At 43.8% G+C, this 19,285-nt stretch overlaps 2 protein-coding genes across 11 annotated transcripts in view; both read right to left on the bottom strand.

Moving 5' to 3' along the window:
- The window catches only part of ANK3 (ankyrin 3), a 336,323-nt gene that overhangs the window by 212,789 nt on the left and 104,249 nt on the right, over positions 1-19,285 (bottom strand). The window lies entirely within an intron of this gene.
- LOC310763756 (CD2 antigen cytoplasmic tail-binding protein 2-like) lies at positions 951-2,378 on the bottom strand. The gene has a single exon (XM_083616407.1). It carries the CDS (start codon positions 2,303-2,305, stop codon positions 1,202-1,204), a length of 1,104 nt encoding a protein of 367 aa, XP_083472533.1. The 5' UTR covers positions 2,306-2,378; the 3' UTR covers positions 951-1,201.

Below are 19,285 nucleotides of genomic sequence, written 5' to 3'. Positions count from 1 at the left end.
TGCTTTCAGGGCGCCCGGCACTTCGGGAACACATCCGCAGCGTGGGGAGCCCTGCAGGAGTTCCCCGCAGGGCTCCCCACGCTGCGGATAGCAGCCTGCCGCCCGGTGCGCGGGGCACCCTGAAGCAGAGCACCCCTCGCGCCGGACATACATCCGCAGCGTGGGGAGCCCTGCAGGAGTTCCCTGCAGGGCTCCCCACACTGCGGATAGCAGCCTGCCACCCGGTGCGCGGGGCACCCTGAAGCAGAGCGATCCTCGCGCTGGGCAGACATCAGCCAGCCCCACAAGCTTGGGGGACAGCAGGGAGGCGCAGCGCCGCCATCCCGCTGTTCCTCGACCTGGTTCGGTTTCTCCGACCTGCTTTTTGGGGGGGAAATAAAGGGAAATTTTTTTTCCTTTATTTCCCCCCCAAAAAACTAGGTGCGTCCTATGGGACGAAAAATACGGTAACTTTGTTCTCATTGTACTTCACATCATTAATATTTATTAGTGAGGATGGGGTAAAGAATCTAAATGGGACACCCTTTAACAACTGCATAATATTATTGCAGCCGACATTCCAGAAATGTCTGAAGTTTGCTCTTGCATCACTTCCAAGACAGGTAAGATGTGTAAATAATGAATTTGTGCTATGCAGCTCTACGCCCACTCTGACAAAAACAGAATGGAAAGCAGCTTCTCTGACCTAATTATTACACTCAAGAGACCATACTGTCTGTGAGTCCTGGAAGGACTGCTCCCTGCCTTGCAGGCCTTTTCTACCTGGACTGCGAGGGTGTGGCTTTGGCTGACTCCAGCGACAAAAATGGAGGCTGCTGAACAGACACTTGGGCTGGGGTGTTTTGAGGGTGGTTGTTGCTGTGGGGTGTGGTTTTTTTGTGTATCTTTATTTTAGATCTTGTTGTGATTTAGGTGGAAATTATTCAGTTTGGTTGTGTATTTTTGAATGCTTTATTTATTGTTTATTTATTTTTTTGGTTTTAAGGTTGACTCTTTTTATTTCTCGCAAAATGCGAAGCAACCTCAGAATGAGATGGCAAATCAAACCTCTCCCTCTTTCCCTCTGCAAACACACGCACACAAACACACACACGCCTCTCCTCCCCTGGCCCCCACCCCCTAAAGTCCGGCAAGTTCTTTCAGTCCGCCACTGTGTTGAGTTGCATCTCTTGTGCTCTGTGGGGCAGGAGGCGGGTTCCGATCACGTGTAGAGGTCAAAATCAATGCGCTTGGAATTGTAGAACTGGCCCTCGGAATTCTCCACCTTCCGGCAGTAAACCCCATCAGGGAAATAGCCTTGGGATACCCAGTCCTGCATCTGGGAGCTGCTAAAGGGGCCACAGAGTTCGGACGTGTTTGTGTTCTCCCATTTGTATTCCCACATGACCTTGGAGAGAGCATCATCATCGCCCTGCTTTTGCTCCTCACTTCCCACCGCTGGTGTCTTCTCCCCCAGTTTCGCTTCATCAATATCCTCAGCAAACATATCGAGCTCTGGTTCGGCTGCGGATACTGCTGCAGGAGGTTGCTCCAGCGCCCGGAGCCTCAGTGCCAGCTTCTCCTGAGTCTCCTGGTAGATCTCATACACGCCTCGCACCACCATTTGGTCAGCCAGCCCCGAGAGGCGCTCCAGCTGCTCTTTCCGTTCTGGCGACCCGGGCTTCTGGGGCTCTCCTTCCTCGGCTGGCTCTGCTTCCTCTGCCTTGAGGCGGCTCCAGGGCCTCCGCTGACGCCCGCTGTTCTTGGGCCCGCCCTTGTCTCCCAGCCTCTGGATGGCCCTGGCCACCGTTTCACCAGGCAGCACCAAGGCCACCATCCCTTCCAGCAGCGCCTTCTTGTCCAAAGGTGCCCGTCCCACTTCAAGATCCTCTTCCTCGTCTTCATCGGCAGAATCTAGCAGCGGCTTCTTCTGACCAGGACGCTGCTCCTTTATCCTGACCCAATCTATGTTGTCCAACCAGTTATCCCGAATCATCGCCTCTTTCTTCAAGAAGTAGTTGCCTTCTGAATCAAAATGGCCCTCTTCCATCTCCTCCTGCAAATTGAATGGAGTGATCCGGACCCCATCTTCATAGTCAATAGTTGCAGATTCCTGCCCTTCTACATCATCTGATGCAAGGATGTCATATTTGCTGCCTCGCCCTTCCTCCTCGTCATCCTCCTCATCACTGTCCAATGAGTGCTTGCCCTTAAAGCGGCTGCCTGGTGCTCCAGCTGCAGGTTCCACCAGCTTCTTTTTTGGCAAGTTCATTTCCTCCTCATTCTCATCGCCTTGGTCCTCAAAGGTCACCTTGCGTTTTGACATTATGGCTCTGAGTCCTCACGCAGCCCCCGCTGCCCAACTCTCAAACCACCCCGGCGAGGCAATCAACATCCGGGTCCCCTTATTTATTGTTTATGACTATTTTTGATGTGTTGTTGTAAGCTGCCTTGAGCACAGTTTTAACTGTGGAAAGGCGGCATACAAATAAAATTATGTATGTATATGTTTGTTTGAATGAATGAATGAATGTAAGGATGTAAGATGTTAGATAGAAAGCACTTTATTTTTATTTTGCTTTAAATATTCAAAACTTCGGAGTTCTTACAAATCCCAGTACAAAATTAATGGTGACATTTAAGTCTATGCAAGTCATGGTTCCGTTTTAGGTCCACTCAGCTTGTGACCCACTAAGCGAAATTCAGCTTCATGAACCACCTGTTCTTTTATATTCGCAGCTGGATACCTGTGTCTGTGGGGCTGCGTTCAGCTTGGCGGGCTACAAGTTTTGCAGGCCCAGTTTATTTATTAAACAGGCTGGAATAGTGGCAAACAAATACATGCATTTGTAGAGGGAAATTTCATTAAATTTACACACATAAAGTGACATTAGAATACCCCAAAATACCAATTTTTTTTATATAAATAAACTGGATTCTAGGACTCTTCATGTCCTGCTTGTGAGGTTCCAGAGGCAGCTGTCTGGCCAGAGTTAAGACAAGGCTTCTGGACTAGACAGAATTTTGCTTTGATCCAGGCAGTTCTTTTCTGCCCTTTGTGTATACATCAGTCATGACAGTGCTTCCTATTTACTTGTGGTTCAGCTCAACCGATCTTTTGCCCACGTTCATGTCACTTATTCAGGAACATGTACAATTTGTTATTCATGAGCAATAAACAGAAAACAGTAACACTGTATGAGAATCCTTCTATCTGCAATAGTATCAGTAAGTCAATCTACCCAAGGCAAATGGATCTGGGTATGACGCAGGAGCCAGGGACAGCAGCCAAAAAAATCCCAAAATCAAATGTAGCAGCCTCCCCCGTCAGCTACGATGATGGTGTCTAAGCTCCAGACAATAGAAGCATACAAAATGCAGCTAAGGAAGATATATGCAAACAATTGCATCACAGTGCTGTAAATCAGGCACAAAGTCACTACCACAGTGGTTCTTCATACAAGCTCCAATCATGCTTCAAGGTCAGGGAGTGCTGCTTTTGAGACAGTGATGAGTCCTCTGAAGGATGCTCAGTCCATTCTGAAAGCAGTTCTAGGGTAAGGCTCCCAAGCACTTAGCAATCTCTCCTGAAATAATTTTGTGCACAGTACACTTGCTGACTACATATTCATCTTTCCCAAGAAAAGGATTCTTAGGTGCAGCCTTGTAAGCTGAGCCCACAAAACATTTCTACCAGCTCATCTGCTCATTTGAGTAGAATCTTGAGCTGACATAATAGGCTGTACCATTTCAGGCTAAAAGTGAGGGGTGATTTTTTTTTTTTTTGTAGTGTGCTCTCACTTTTTTTAAAAAACCTGAACCACCCACCCCTTCCCTGCAAGCATGATGCAAACTCATCAAGGAGAAAGGTTCAAGTCCAAACTGTTCTCTATTCTAGTTAAAGGGAGCAGTGTTGCTTTTAAACACAGGGCATTAAAATATGTAAGTATACTGATGTGGAAACAAGGTTGGCACAGCAGTGATGACTCACCTCATTGGGTACCAATGGCGCTTCCCTGTTACTTCCTCCCTGATTACTCCCACCCCCCAATTTGTAACTATGGGGATGCATGTGTGTTCCACTGATGTGTTTCCCTCATGATGTGATTGTAAGAATAGACTTTTTTAAAATGAAAAAAAAAAGCTTTTTCAGTGCATGCTTATTATGGGAGTGGAGATACCAAACTCATCATGATACAGTGAGTAAATGCTACAACACTGGGCAATTCTAGTAATTTATGATTCAGTGTAGAGTGTAACAGATGACCCTACCTCAACAATGTAGGAATAGTATAGGTATAGGTATAGGTATAGGTATAGGTATAGTATAGGTAGTTATTCTGGATTAAATAATCATTTACACAAAGCTGTGGTTCTGTGTATGAAGGTTGTGACATGGGGCAAATTCATTTACAGTGGTACCTCGGGTTACATACACTTCAGGTTACATACACTTCAAGTTACAGACTCCGCTAACCCAGAAATAGTGCTTCAGGTTAAGAACTTTGCTTCAGGATGTGAACAGAAATCATGCTCCGGCGGCACGGCAGCAGCAGGAGGCCCCATTAGCTAAAGTGGTGCTTCAGGTTAAGAACAGTTTCAGGTTAAGTACAGACCTCTGGAACAAATTAAGCACTTAACCTGAGGTACCACTGTATTTCTAGAATGGCTACCCCACTTCTCAAATTAAGTCAGAATCCAAGGCTGTGAAAAATATAATAAAAGCACTTAAGAACCAATATGAAAATCAAACAACATAAAAACTAAAGCAGCTAAAAATAAAAATAAAAATAAGGTAAAATCAAGCATGGTTGGTGAAAAACAGCATTCATGGAAGCAGAATGCTGTTGAGGAGGAAAATGGAGGAGATCTCTTTACGTCAGAAAAAGCCCAGTCTCCAATTGCCACCCACCTCATCTCTGAAGGCAAGAGCACAAGCTACACAAATCTGCATAAGGAAAATAACAATTCTGTAAGGAAAAGCATTGTTTTTATTTTTGGATGATGCATGCATGTGACACAACAAATATGATCTCAATGAGACATTCCCTCTTGTGTGGAAGAGAGAAGGAAGAGCCTGAAATTCTTCCTTAGAGACCTTACAAGCTAGACTGGCACCTGAGGGAGGGGGAGTCTGTAACCTGGCATTGCCACTTCTGATCTGTTCTTGAAAGCTTTTTAATAGTGTCCAGTTCCTTTTATAGTTTTGGCCTCTTTCCTCCTCAAATTAGAATTTTTCTTGGCTGCTTTTACTCCTGTTTCCACCTGCTATTTTAGTGGATTTTGGAGGGATCCCCCCCCCATATCCTCTCAAACAGAAATTAGCTGCCTTCAGAAATAAGATGGGATACAAATTTAGAAAACAAACAAAAGCCTGGGCAAGACACAAAGCAAAGGGAGGCAAAGCCTAAAAATACCAGATGAAATACAATGTATTGACAATATTAATGTGCCCAGCAAATTCCAGCATGTCTCCCCATTCAAGGGCTTGATGTAGCTGCTCATTTAAGGAGTGTGTTGCTTGGGCAAGACATCTGGAAGCATGATGCCTTTTCATCCCCTTTTTCATAAATTTATAGCATAGAAGGGCTGATGTCCCAATACTCAAGAGGACCTTCCATCAAAACTCAATTACAACAGGAGCTGCTTGACAAGATCAGGGTCTTGCACCATGTCATATGGAATCAGGTTCTATAGCATTTCAGTTTGGAGAGACCTATGCAAGTAACTGCAATGCATCTAACAACCCCTTCTCCCAGCCAGAAACAGCATCCTGTTGCTACTGCAGAAAATGGTGCCTAATTCCTTATCTTTAGAGGACATGCTAAAGTAGGACACTCAGCTTACATTCAGCTCAATGTGAAGAGTTCATTCCAGCTTAGACGTTTTCACTCATTGCATGCCAGCTGAACTTGTACAGATTTGTTCTCCTGTCTGCAATAAACACGTACAAACTGACGCCGTGATCCTGCTAGTCATTTCTGCCCATTAAATGTTCAGTATGCCAACGAAATGTGATTTGCGGCCATCCCAAGTAGTACAGCTAGTTTACGGAAGGCATCCATTAAAGACCACGTGTACTGTTTCAGTTCCAAGGAGATGCCCCAAGGAGTACCTATAACGTTACTTGATGATCCTAAACATTTTAAATAATCAATGCGCGATAATGTGGACCATCTACTGATGAAAGTAGATTACCTATTTTGTTAGAACTCTGATAATGCTGCATGATGAATGTGGATAGAAGAACTGTGCCTCAGAGCTGAAATGAATCAATTTCACACACCCCTCCCCAAACCTCCTTTGAAAATATGGATGCGAAATATCCCCACCAAGGTATCATCTCAATATTCAAATATTTGCCACAAAGCACACCTAGAAGTTCAGGATCTGCTTTTCCATAACTAGCTCCTGCATAGCTGGATCAGTGTCTACATGGTCCGCCCACCTGAATACTGAGAATTTGGGTGAGTATTTCACACAGCAGTCAGCATCTCTTCTCACATGGAAAGGCTATATAACTAGAGAGAGGCTGCCACACAGCCAGGATCACATTCAAAGGGTTTCATGGTTAGTTCTATATCAATATCTTACAGTCATCAAGTTCCAGTGCTTGATATTTTGATAATTGCTATTGGATAGATGACACACAATGGCATTTGAGATCTGACAGCACTGGGAGGTAGGCAGGTGATAGCATTTGACAAAAGCATTTATTGACGACATTCTATTTCATCACTGACAGCCCATGGCTTATGAGAGTTTATATTTAATGCCTGCCAAAATATTCATAAGAAGAAACCAACAAGTAACCAAAAGGGGGGGGGTGCCAAGAGGTCCTTAAGAACTTGAACTTCAAAACACAGACAAATGTTCCAAAGCCCAAACTCAAAGTTTTTTTTTTGTGGGGGGGGGAATCACTTTCAAAATTAAATGGTGAAATGAGAAGATAAGGTGATGTTTTAAAATAATGCATATATTTGTGGCTGTGGGTATTCTTTTCAGCTCTGCCACACATATATATTCCTCTTCACTTTTGCCTTCTGTACTTTGCAGAAAAAAGCAATCATTTTCCTACACTGAGGTCCTGCTATTCCTCTTGAAGATGGATCTAGGAGGGCAACCCAATCTGTTTATGCTGTAGTCGCTCAGGTTTTGAAGCACATCCGGCTACAGCAATTTGATTTGCATATAAAAATATCAGATCTTAGGAATGTAAAATAAGATTTCTTATAAGATTTAACTGCAATACAGTGGTACCTCAGGTCACAGACGCTTCAGGTTACAGACGCTTCAGGTTACAGACTCCACTAACCCAGAAATAGTACCTTGGGTTAAGAACTTTGCTTCAGGATGAGAACAGAAATTGCGGAGTGGTGGCGCAGCGGCAGCAGGAGGCCCCATTAGCTAAAGTGGTACCTCAGGTTAAGAACAGTTTCAGGTTAAGAACAGACCTCCAGAACAAATTAAGTTCTTAACCTGAGGTACCACTGTATATGGATGTTAGAAGAATGTTTGAGTAAGGACCAGAAAATGAATGTGGTTTAATAAGATTTTAATTTTGGTTTTGCCTCATGGCACTCAAGAACATTGAAGAGCTTTTTCCTCTCATGGTAGCTTTGCATTTAAGCGTTGTATTGCAAGGAACAGCTCATTGCTTGAGACATTTGGAAGTGAACTGGCTAAAACACTCAAAAATGCACTGAACAGAACAATCCTCCCTTGTCAGAGCAATAGAAAAGATGACCTAATAGGTCTTTTCCATCTTAGATCCTGTCATCACAATCTAGTTTTCCTTTCTGAAGACAAATTTTATGCATTACTCTCTCTACCTTCCATTATAGCAAGATGCTGTTTTGTATAAGAAGAATTAGTTTCAAATTTTCTGGAGTCCTCTACTGACCTTGAAGGCTGTGCCTTATATTCAATACTTTTCATATATAACTTCAAAAGTTAACATTTTTGAGCAGAGCAATCCAGTTTGTCACCAACTCTGATCAAAAAGTCCATTTGGAATTCAATGCTATGTGAATTTCAACTTTGTTTTCAAAAAGCAGCTTTCCACCTTTTATGGTTGCAAATATGCGATTAACGTGTGTGTGAAATCCCTGCTGAAATTGATGAAACACTTTGATTGATTCAAAGGGAGCTCTGATTAATTTGGGGTAACAGATTTAAAAATAATTATTATTTTAAATCAGAACACTTCTTAAATCAGAGCAGGTGCCTTCTTAGACGAGATCCGTGCTCTCCTTTGACATAGGAAAAAATGCTTTTTAAAAGATGGCACATACATTGGCGAAAAGCAAATAAATAATGCATTTTCTTCTTCTTGAAGGAAACTGTCTTATTTGTACGCAAGTTTAAGACAGTCATGTAAAATCCACCCTCCTATTTCCATTAATATGCTTACATAATTAAATGACTGACCACACAATGATGCACATATCTCCTCTGAAGTAAGCCCCACCACATTCAATGGGTCTCACTCCTAGGTATAGGGTTACAGCCTAAGATTTATTTAACAGGATGGGATCCCCTTTAAAATTCTGGGGAATTCAAGCACTCACATTGAAAGGAATCACCCATCCAAGTTAGATCTAAAGCAGCATAAATCAAGATGGGAGAGGAATAACTGTATATAGAATGGAAGGATTTCAAGTGTGTGGTCAAACAAAAAATAGGGGTGTGCAGCTGATTATTCCTGGGACAATGAAATGCACATCTCTCTTCTTTTATCTTGTTATGAGCCATGGTTGGAACAAATTGACAGAACTGGTTGACAGGCTACAGAGTTCAGTTGAAAAGTTGGCAACTGTGTGGGAGGAAGGGAGCCTTTTGAAACATGCATGGATGCGGATCTGAGTGGCCCCATCCTACCTATGTTCTCCTTCTATTCATAGGTATACGTCCACAGCATCCCAGATTCTGGCATGCTGTGTATTTCCTGGAAAGCCACTGTTGCTGGCTGGCTGTCAGGCTGACCTAGGTAGCGGGGGCAGAGGAGTGGAGGAAGAGGTTGGCTTTCCCAAGGACTCTCAAATCAAGCAGCACACATTCCTGGCAAGGGACCTGGAACTTGACAGGAGTGCAGGGATAAGCTGCCAACTAGCACAGAGGTGGGAGGGGGGAGAGACAGGACACCTGAGAATTCACACTTAAATAGTAAACTTTTCAAAAAGTGCCTTGGAGAGCTTGTTAAGTCGATCACTTAAAGTGAGGCACAGCTTAAAACCATCTCTTACAATGTTTAATTAAAACAAAAGGTAATTTCCAAAGCAAATATACATTTTTTTCTCCTATGGGGTAATTCCTGTATAAGTGGGTATAATAATTCAGACCCTGGGATGCCAAACCACCAGACCACAGCCCAAAAGAACATTAGACAGCCCCTCTGCCCCCCCCAAAGCCTGTAAAATTGCAAATCAAAATCTGGTAGAGCTTCACTTTTAATGGAAATAAGCAATTGGGAGGGTGGATTTTACATGACCCCCCTCCATGCACTGAAAGGTGGTGCAGAAGCAATGGTCCTCCCCATGCAACACCTCCACACTCTCCAAAGATTGACTATGTGCCTACTTGTCTTTTTCATAAGTCTAAATGCATATGGAGCTGCTGTTAGATTTTGACAGAGATGATCTGCACATTCAACCATACACAGGGAATCTGATGGAAATATCTCCCATGCTCTTCAGTGAGAAGGAAGCACACATAAGCAATGGCAGGGCAAAGCTCTGGGTGGGCAGGGTTCTAATACTTGACCTCTTTTGCAGCTCCCATTCATTTCAGAGGGGCTAAGAGAATCATAGAAGTGTAGATTTTGACAGGACCATGAGGGTGATCTAGTCCAACCCCCTTTGGCCCAACGTGGGGCTTGAACCCATGACCTTGAGATTAAGTGCCTCATGCTCTACTGACTGAGCATGTTCAGGAGAGCTTTCCTGTGGCTTGTACTGTCATTGGCAAGGTATTTTTTTCCATTTGTTCTTACAACACCCCTGCTAAGAATCCTGCTTCAGTTCACAGAGTGAATGCAGTTCTGTGTGTCTCTCTCCCCCACTCCGGCACATGAGAAGAAACAGTACAAAATAAAAGAAACTACATGAACAGGCACACTCCATAGAGGCTACAGGATTCAGCTGATATTGGTGCAGAATTTGGATTGACCATGAACAGAATTTTATTTTTAGGTGAGTACAGAACAGGTGAAACTAAACAAAAACTAAGGATACAACACAGAGATTATCGTACCCACAACTCCATAATCACACCATCAGTTTTCTCAATGCTCGGGACCCCATGTGGAATAATTTTCCTGAGGCCAAGGAAGCTATTGAAAAACCAGAAGCAGTTTACAGAACAGCTAAGAACAAAATTATGTCATTCACTGTGAGAGGCAAGGCTCTGCAACAACACAACACACACACACACACACACAGAGAGAGAGAGGGAGAGAGAGAGCTTTTCTGTTAAGATCTACTTAGTCTTTCCTTTCTCACTTTTTTTAGGGGTGGGTAGGGGAAATCATATGCTGCTACTGTCCTTCTGAAGCAACATACAGAAAAGTATTAACACAACACAGCAATCTACAGTAAGTCTCTCTTTAGAGGTGACTCAGAATGATTGGATGCTCAGTCACTGAGAGATTTGTTGCCGGAAAGCCTCTGTGTGCTCAGTGTTGAACAAAGGCCAAGGTTTATTGCTTACCCTTTAGAAATGTATTTCTTTCACTCCTTCTTTTTCTTTTTGGACAAGCTCTGTTTCTACCCAGCCCAACAGCTAACAGGGAAAAAACAATGCCCAGATTTCAAATTAATGTTTTTTTATTGTTTAGTCATTTAGTCGTGTCCGACTCTTTGTGACCCCATGGACCAGAGCACGCCAGGCATTCCTGACTTCCACTGCCTCCCGCAGTTTGGTCAAACTCATGTTGGTAGCTTCGAGAACACTGTCCAACCATCTCATCCTCTGTCGTCCCCTTCTCCTTGTGGCCTCAATCTTTCTCAACATCAGGGTCTTTTCCAGGGAGTCTTCTCTTCTCATGTATTTAGTCCAAATAGAGAAAAAGTCAACATCATCTTGGCTACCAGTCTTAAGCAAGGTGAATTGCTTTGAGGTTCACCGATATAGCTACTCCCTGTGTTATTCTAGCAGTTGTTTGTAAAGCCCCACCACCAAGACACCCTTTCTAAATTGATTTGCCTGCAGAGGAATCCCTGTGTGTGTTACAGGTGTATTGTCTAGGCCAGGGATGAAGAATATCCTGTCTGGAGGACAAATGCAGCCTTCTCAACCAACTCTTATCTGGTTCTGTTTCAGACCTGTTCTTAGCCCTTTTGCTCAGCAGGGATGTGGTCCTTAAACTTTGCTAATGCATCTCGCATGAATGGAGGGAGAGGAGAGAGAAGTGTGTGAGTCTGTGTAGAAATTAGCTGAACAAACACGAAATCTACAGTCACTGCTCTGCCCACCCCTGGCATGTGCCCTCCACTGTTATGCCCCAAAGGGAATACAGCTGAAAAATGTCCCCCACTCCTAAAGGTGTGCTCTTGTGTCTGTAAGGCTTTGCCACTGCCCCACAGACTGTGATAATGAGCATGTCCTACATCCCCCTGCATACCACAAGGGATGCTTGCCAAGACATCATCTGCCAGGGTCGCTTGCCTCCCACTAGGCACCTCTTCCCAGGTTAGGCCTGGGTTTGCTAGGAACACAGCCAGTAGGACAGGAAACGAAGTGGGATGGTTAGGCCAGACACATTTATGTTCACCTGGAAAGTAATGAACACAGCCCTTTTCGGTGTATAAATATGTAACGGTATTTCGATGATTCTGTATACAGCTTCAGTCCCCCTTGCATTCAATATCAGCTCCAGAATTCTCACTTCTGGATTTGACCCTGACAAAGCTCCAATTCCCTCTATACGGACAGATTACAAGCACATTCTCCATGAGGCAAGGTGAAAGTGTACAATGGTCAGCTGTTATGCACATTAACCTTATTGCCAACGTATACATATAAAAGGTTTGCTACCCTTTCTAGGTGCATCGGCACATTTGAGTTTTTAGGTGAGTCCTTTGATCATTGCCCCCATTGGCCACTTCTGTCCTTCAGCCCTATGTACTTTTCAAGGGAGAAAAAGGGAGCTACATCATGACTAAGGGGGCAATGGGAGGTGGGGAAGTCTCAGATATTTTGTGGGTGTCAAGAGAACAAGAGGAACCACTGCAACCCCAAGCACTATGTTGGTGACTCCAGTATGTATGTGGTGCATGAATTTATATGTTCCTGCACGCACACAAGGGTACTCAAAGTGGCTAACTATTAAACCACATATCATCAATATTCAAATATAAAACTGCAGAACATTTTGCTTTCCAAAGATGATTGTGGAACACAAACAGAAAATGAAATATTTCTGGATGCACTATCATCTTTCAAACACATTTATAGATACCACTAAGCAGAAGTGACTATTCAATTTGATGGCGCACATTATTTTGACGTTTAATGGCACTGTGAGAGTTAAATGTCTGTTGCAATTTTCTTTAGTTTTCTCTTCTTTCTGCTGAATTACCCCAAATCTTGATATTTATTTAAAACTAGATTTGGCATATAAAATTCTCCCTTAATACAAGAATAAGCAGTTCTGTGGTACCACTTGGATAAAGGCAGAATTTTTGTCACACTCCAGCACTACCCAAAACCTATGTGTTTAAGGACAGCTCCTGTTGCTGGTTTTCTAAAAGTGGTTTGAGTTGGTGGATATATGGCAGGGATGTTGGGGAAGAACCTTTCTTTCCTTGCTCCAAAGCTCTCCTCTTTGCAACAGGCATGATGAGCAAAAGAGAGAAGAAGAGAGGGGAAAGGTTTGTCCTAGGATAGATCACTGTGCCAACACATTCTCCTCCACCACCACCACCACAAGCAAAACTAAGCCATCTTCCTGTTTTAGCAAGCAGTGTGGGGAGCAGATGGCTCCTATGTTCTTCAAGGGGAGAAGAAACTTTGTGAACAAGGGGCAAGCACTGGGGGTCCTCACGCTTGATGTTTGGCAGTTTAGCCTCTGGTGACAAGGAGCTCCCGCCTGAGGCTGATACAATGCATTTTTGTGCATGAAATGCACCTGGAGACAGAGATGGCATTGCTTCTTTGACCCATTATGATGCAGAGCCATAGCTGGGTGATCTTGTGCCCCTGGCAGAACTGTCCAGATTGCGCCCCCTAGCCACTGATAAATTAGCTCTTCTTTCCGCCTCTCCTCCAACCCCCCCATTCAATTCACCCTCTATTTAAAACCCTTTCTTATGAGGCAATGATCAATATTTTTATTTATAGACATATTTATTAGCCAATTTTGTGCCACTCCTCCCATCTGTGCCCCTGAAGGGAGCCCACCTCACCACCCCCAAGCTACAACCCTGTTATGATGGTGCATGTATCAGTCACTAGCATGCTTTAAAAAGAGGGAGCTTTGAATAGCCATGCACAACCTGTTACCCTACCAGGATGAACACAACCTATTAGTCATCCATTGTAATCTGACAGAAACTTGACAACCCCACCTTGTGTTTGCTGTCCCAGGCAGCAAAACCAGGCGGCTTACTGACCTGCTGCAGGGTCACCTTACACGGCTGGTAGGCTGCATTTGGTTTGGAAAGTCACAGGTTATGCATGCCTGGTCAGGGTGTTGGGAAAGAAAGATCACATCCGGCAGAGACTTCAGAAATGGGAGATGACTTCGCCGAAATCTTTTTGCAATTTTAAATGGAGCATGTTGAGATTTATATGGGCATAATTCCCTCTCAAACATACAAGCCACACTGCAATATTCAGCATCTAGAGGTCAGGATGATGCTACTGGTATTTTAAAGAGTCTAAGCCTCATTATAATTTTAATTAGTTACAGAAGAAAACTGGGAGAGGGGAATGAATCCAGCTGTGCAAATAATCTTCATCTTTAAGGCAAACCATTTCCAATCCAATCCAGTTTCTGGCCGGAAACCCCAGTGCAGCTAAACTCTATAGTGAGGATGCTTCAAAAGATTCTGATGAAAAGATGCCTCCCATCTCTCTCTTCCTGGAGGTGATTGCTGAGTATTTACATACAAATCAGATCTCAGAAGATGGAATCAGCACTGGGGCCCTGGTGCAATTGTGCGATATGTAATTCTGCTCTTAGCAACACTGCCAGTGCCTCTGGGAGCTTAAGCTCCCAGCCTGAGTGGCAGTCAAATGCAGAAAAAAGCAAAAAAGGAGGCAAATTGGCAGCGTTTTTTGTCTTTTATTGTAGCAACACTGCATGGTGAAATGTGTGTTTCAGTTACACCCAAACACTTCACCTGGAAGACAACTAAATTCTAGGCTATTTAATGCATAGAATAGCAAGAAGATACCTTTTTGTATCTGATCAAAATATTGGAAGCAAGTTTTTGATTTACACAGGGCACTTCTTGGGGAAAATTCCATAGATGTTGTATGTGTATGAGGCTAGAATCAAAGGTATGTGTGCATCACTGCCATAATTTATCAATTTATATACTGCTTACATGCCAAAATGGCATGTACAATTATAAAATCGACACAAAATTAAAGTTGGTAATGCAACGCTTCCATCGAAACAATAAAAATACCCTTAATTAAAATTTACAAAAAAAATGCCCCACAGGGCAATTAAAAAGCATAACAATTAAAACAGTTACAAGAAAAATGAAAACAATTAGATTAGGAAGTTCAAATTAAGGGGAATGCTTGACTAAACAGATGTGTTTTCAGTGGAATAACAATGCTGATGAAATGAAGGCTCTCGTATTTCAGCAAGGGGGAGATTTTCATATATGGGGTGGTGAGAGAAAAGGCCCTGCCAGAATCCACAGGATTTATCCAGTTACTTAGGATCACAGGAAGCTGCCTTGTGCAGAGTCAGACCATTGGTCAATCTAGCTCAGCACTGTCTACACCAGTGTTTCCCAAACTTGGGTCTCCAGTTGTTGTTTTTACTACAACTCCCATCACCCATAGCTAGCAAGACCAGTGATCAGGGATGATGGGAATTGTAGTCCAAAAAAGATGAAGACCCAAGTTTGGGAGACACTGGTCTAAACTAACTGGTAGCAGCTCCTCAGGGTTCATAGCAGCCCTACCTAGAGATGCTGGGGATTGAACCAGCGACCTTCGGCATGCAAAGCAGACACTCTGCCACTGAGCTATATAGCCTTTCCCCACTCTTGGGGTCTGGAAGTTATTTCTAACCTTCTTTCCAAGCAGTAGGCATGGCCAAGAGTACTGCACAGAGTACACTTTAACTGAATCCTTAATGGCAAATGCACAACACAAATTTTGACCATTCATTTTGATTGCCTGTTAAAACGATCAGTCCCTATTCACCAACACCCTTTGGAGGAGGGCAAACTTTTAAGCACTTATTCTTTTACCAGGGTTGGTTGACTGCATGAAGGAATCCCTCATGATCAAGGCACCTGGTCCCAAAATGTACCATGCCACAGAGAAGATCTCAGCTGAGCTGTTTCTCTGGAGCCGTGTGTTTCAAGTTTGTCGACTGCATAAGTTAGTGCAGTGGGCAGAACCACACAGTGTGTAGTTCCACAGCATACCCTTCAACATTTCTCCAATGAAAATAGGAACGTCCTATTATTAATAATAATAATGATAATAATAATAATAATACCCCATCCATATGACTGGGTTGCCCCAGCCAGCTTCCAACATACAAAAAATTATAATAAAATAGTAATCATTAAAATCTTCTCTATACAGGGCTGCCTTCAGATGTCTTCTAAAGGTTGTATAGTTACTTATCTCCTTGGCTCGGGGTTGGATAACTCCATACCCTCCAACATTTCCCTGATGAAAATAGGGATGTCCTAAGGAAAAGCGGGACATTCTGGGATCAAATCAGAAATTGGGACGGCTTCTGTAAATCCAGGACTGCCCCTGGAAAATAGGGACACTTGGAGGGTCTGCCACAGAGGGGGTAAAACCAGCTGGGTTTTTTATGTGAGATTCAGCAGGGGAAAAAACAGTATGAAGGGAAATACAACTAAAGAACCCCTCCCCTCGGTGCCAGTCTTCCACTTCAAACTGTAGCCTCAGTGGCTGTATGGTGTAAAAAGAGCACAACCAAAGAACTGTTAAAATCACTGTGGGATCCCTCAGCGACTACTCTGCTCTTGCAAAATATTAATGACCTACCTGTACTGTCAGTGCATAATCTTGTACTGCCAGAGGTAACATAGTACAAAGCCGCCATATAAACACCAGTCAAAACACTGAGGGCTTCTGCAGACTGGTGAGGGTTTTCTTTCATTTCATTTTTTGAGGGTGCATTCTACAGCATGTCACCAACACAAGAACACAATACATTAGGACCTATATAATGGACCGTCCACAAACCACTCTACTTTATTTGTTCTGCGATGCTTCCCCATTACTATCACATTATTGCTACCTGGAGGGGCTTGCTTGCACAACTAGAACCAAGAGAGGGAAAAGTAATAAACCCAGAAGAGTTGCAATATAAAGTTGCAGGATTTCAGCAGGATCTTATGGAACATACACAAAGCCATATGTTCTCTCCAAACATCTGGAAGGGTCCTTACAGAACTGTAGACAGGGCTGTCTTAAGTATATCCAGCGCTGTGGTGCAAAAATCCCTCCGGCATCCCCCCCTTCCCATTTCCAAGAGTTGCTGACCATTTTAGGGTGCTGCTGGCAGCTTTGCAGGGCTGGAGGAGGCGGGCAGCGGCTGGAGGGAGGTTCCTCCGGCAGGGGAGAGGTGGAGGCTCTGGGCGCGGCGCTGTTTCAGCGAGGCGGGTGAGGGCGAGGAGCTGATGCTGGGAGGTGCTGTGCTGCAGCCAGCCTCTGCCTCTTCCTTGGCACCTGTGCCGCGGAGGCCACGGCAGGTGGAGGCTTCGGGCGCACACTGCTTCTGCATGGCATGGTGGAGGCGGGCGAGGGCAGCAAGCTGATGCTGGGAGGTGCCACGTCCAGCCTCCACCTCTTCCCTGGCGCCCTCCAGAACTTGGCGCCCTGGCGCTCCGTGCCATTTGCCTCTATGGGCAAGACGCCCCTGACTGTAGAAGTGGGAAGAGGGGTTTCCTTGGACGTTATGGGTTTGAAGTGTTGCTTTGGAGAAGAAGATAGATAGATAGATAGATAGATAGATAGATAGATAGATAGATGACTCATTAAGGTCTGAGCACGATAATCCAGTATGATTGTGACTTAGAAAAAAACCTTCTGAAATGCCAAGTAGTTGTGCATATTTGCTCTTTGCTTCAATATGCAGGAGACATTCGTTAGCGATTGTGAGTATCCTCTTACGTGTAAGTAAACTAGTCAGTTGCTACTGTCTCATCAGTGTGAGGAGCAGCCTTGACGGCAAAGCAACCCCACTGCACAGAATTAAAAAAGAAAAAAGGAGCATTTTGAACAAGATGCCAAGCTATGTTTTCTTTCCTTCTCATCTCATCCAGCAGCTGAAGAGACACTTCTGAAATGATTCACTGAATTTCACACTCTGTATTCTCAAGAAAATTTGGAGCACTACCATCTTGTGGCCTTTCTGAGTAAGGCAATCAAGAGAATTTTTTTTAAAAGGTGCTTCTAAAACTTATGGGGATGTCCATAGAGATTCCCTTTGTGGCAACATCCATGTGGCAAATATAACACATATCCAAGCTCTAATGCAGTGCTGGGTACTCATTTTGGAATAAACCCAGTCCGGGGGCACAGGAAAGACTACGCGTGCTCTATTCATAAAGCTTCTGAAGAAAGATGGACTGTGCCCATGTCTAAGAAATATAGAAATAAAATAATGGTCTTGGTATGAACTGCTTCCACACAACAGTCAGAGCCATCGTCAAATCGTTACATAGCTATAAAATTCTATATTGCATTTTGTTATCTTAAATAATAATAATAATAATAATCTTGCAGAGCAAAACATGCAGAAACTGAGTTTTTTTCTGGCCTTCTTCCACTGAGTATTGCTGGCAATACTTTCTCCTCTGCGCCTCAAAACCTCCAGAGGTTCTGATCTGATTGGTCTATGTGACATGGAGCTGTATTATATCATCACAGTGGGGACTTGCCTGTTGAAAAGTGATTGATTGTTACCTATAAATACTGTCGGCAGCACCGTGAGAGTCGTGAAATAAATTGCTTACCAGGCACATGCGAGGGACAACCTCCCAATGTGGTTAAGACTAGACAAAGAAAGCTAAACACAATTAAAAAACGGATGTGTTGCATTAAATATGAATGTTGGCTTAGAAGCTCCTTCATGTATAATACTGCAAAATCTTCATGCGGAACATAAAAGTAATCTCTAGAGCCCAAGTCTCTGTACTAAGCACCAACAAAAGTGGTTCTTAGCCAAAGACTGGATGCATATGAAACAGCATCTGGGACTATGGGCTGCTGTTATTAGTATTATTATGCTGCATTAGTTTACAGGAATTTCCCCAGCATGGCAAGAATATCATACATCCCTTGACAAATGTTACTCCCTTCCATCAGCCTGAAATAAATTGGAAACTCAACCAATTAACATATTTAGATGGAATTTGGGAAGTGAGACGATATGGAGGTTTCAGTGGCATGCAGTGGGGAGAGATGCTCCTCTCTCTCCAGCTGGAGGAAGTTCACGGGACAGAAATAAGAACATGGTACATCTTGAGGTTGGGCGGGGAATGATATATTCCTTACTATTTGACTATCGTGGATGAACACTTGCAGCAGTCATGACTCTTCTAACTGACTTAGGCTGAAATCCTAACCTCTGGCCAGCAGCACTGAGGCTTGATGAAGCAGTGCGACCAAGGTGGAATCTACACACATATAAAAAACGCTGTGAAAATGCTTTTTTTAAAAAAAACGTTTTGGAAAACACATTGAATTTTGCATAGCTCACTTTCGCCATCTAGTGCCGCATTTGTATAATGCACTTCGCAACATATTTAAAACTTTTTATTGGCAGCTGTATAGCTTAGTTCCACTGCAGCAACACATTGGCTGGGGCAGGGTTGGGGATGGAGTGGGGGGAGGGAGTTCCTTTGCCTCATCAGCTCTCAGGGGCCTGAGCTTCTGCTTCCAAAATGCCCTGTTTCATGGGGTGAGGGGTTCCACTGGCTTCTACCCACCAGCTGTTTGGGCAGGTGCACTGCAGCACTCTTTCCCAGATGTGCTTTCTGCTGCCAGCTGAGACTGGTGGAGCTGGGCAGGGGAAGGAGCACTTCCGCTCCACCCAAATCTCCACCAGCCTGATGGAGCCTTGATTTTGACT

This window comes from Podarcis filfolensis (assembly GCF_964270895.1).
Source record: "Podarcis filfolensis genome assembly, chromosome: 5".
NCBI lineage: Eukaryota > Metazoa > Chordata > Lepidosauria > Squamata > Lacertidae > Podarcis > Podarcis filfolensis.
Note: the sequence above shows the minus strand (reverse complement) of the source record. Positions and strands in the feature narration are given on the sequence as shown.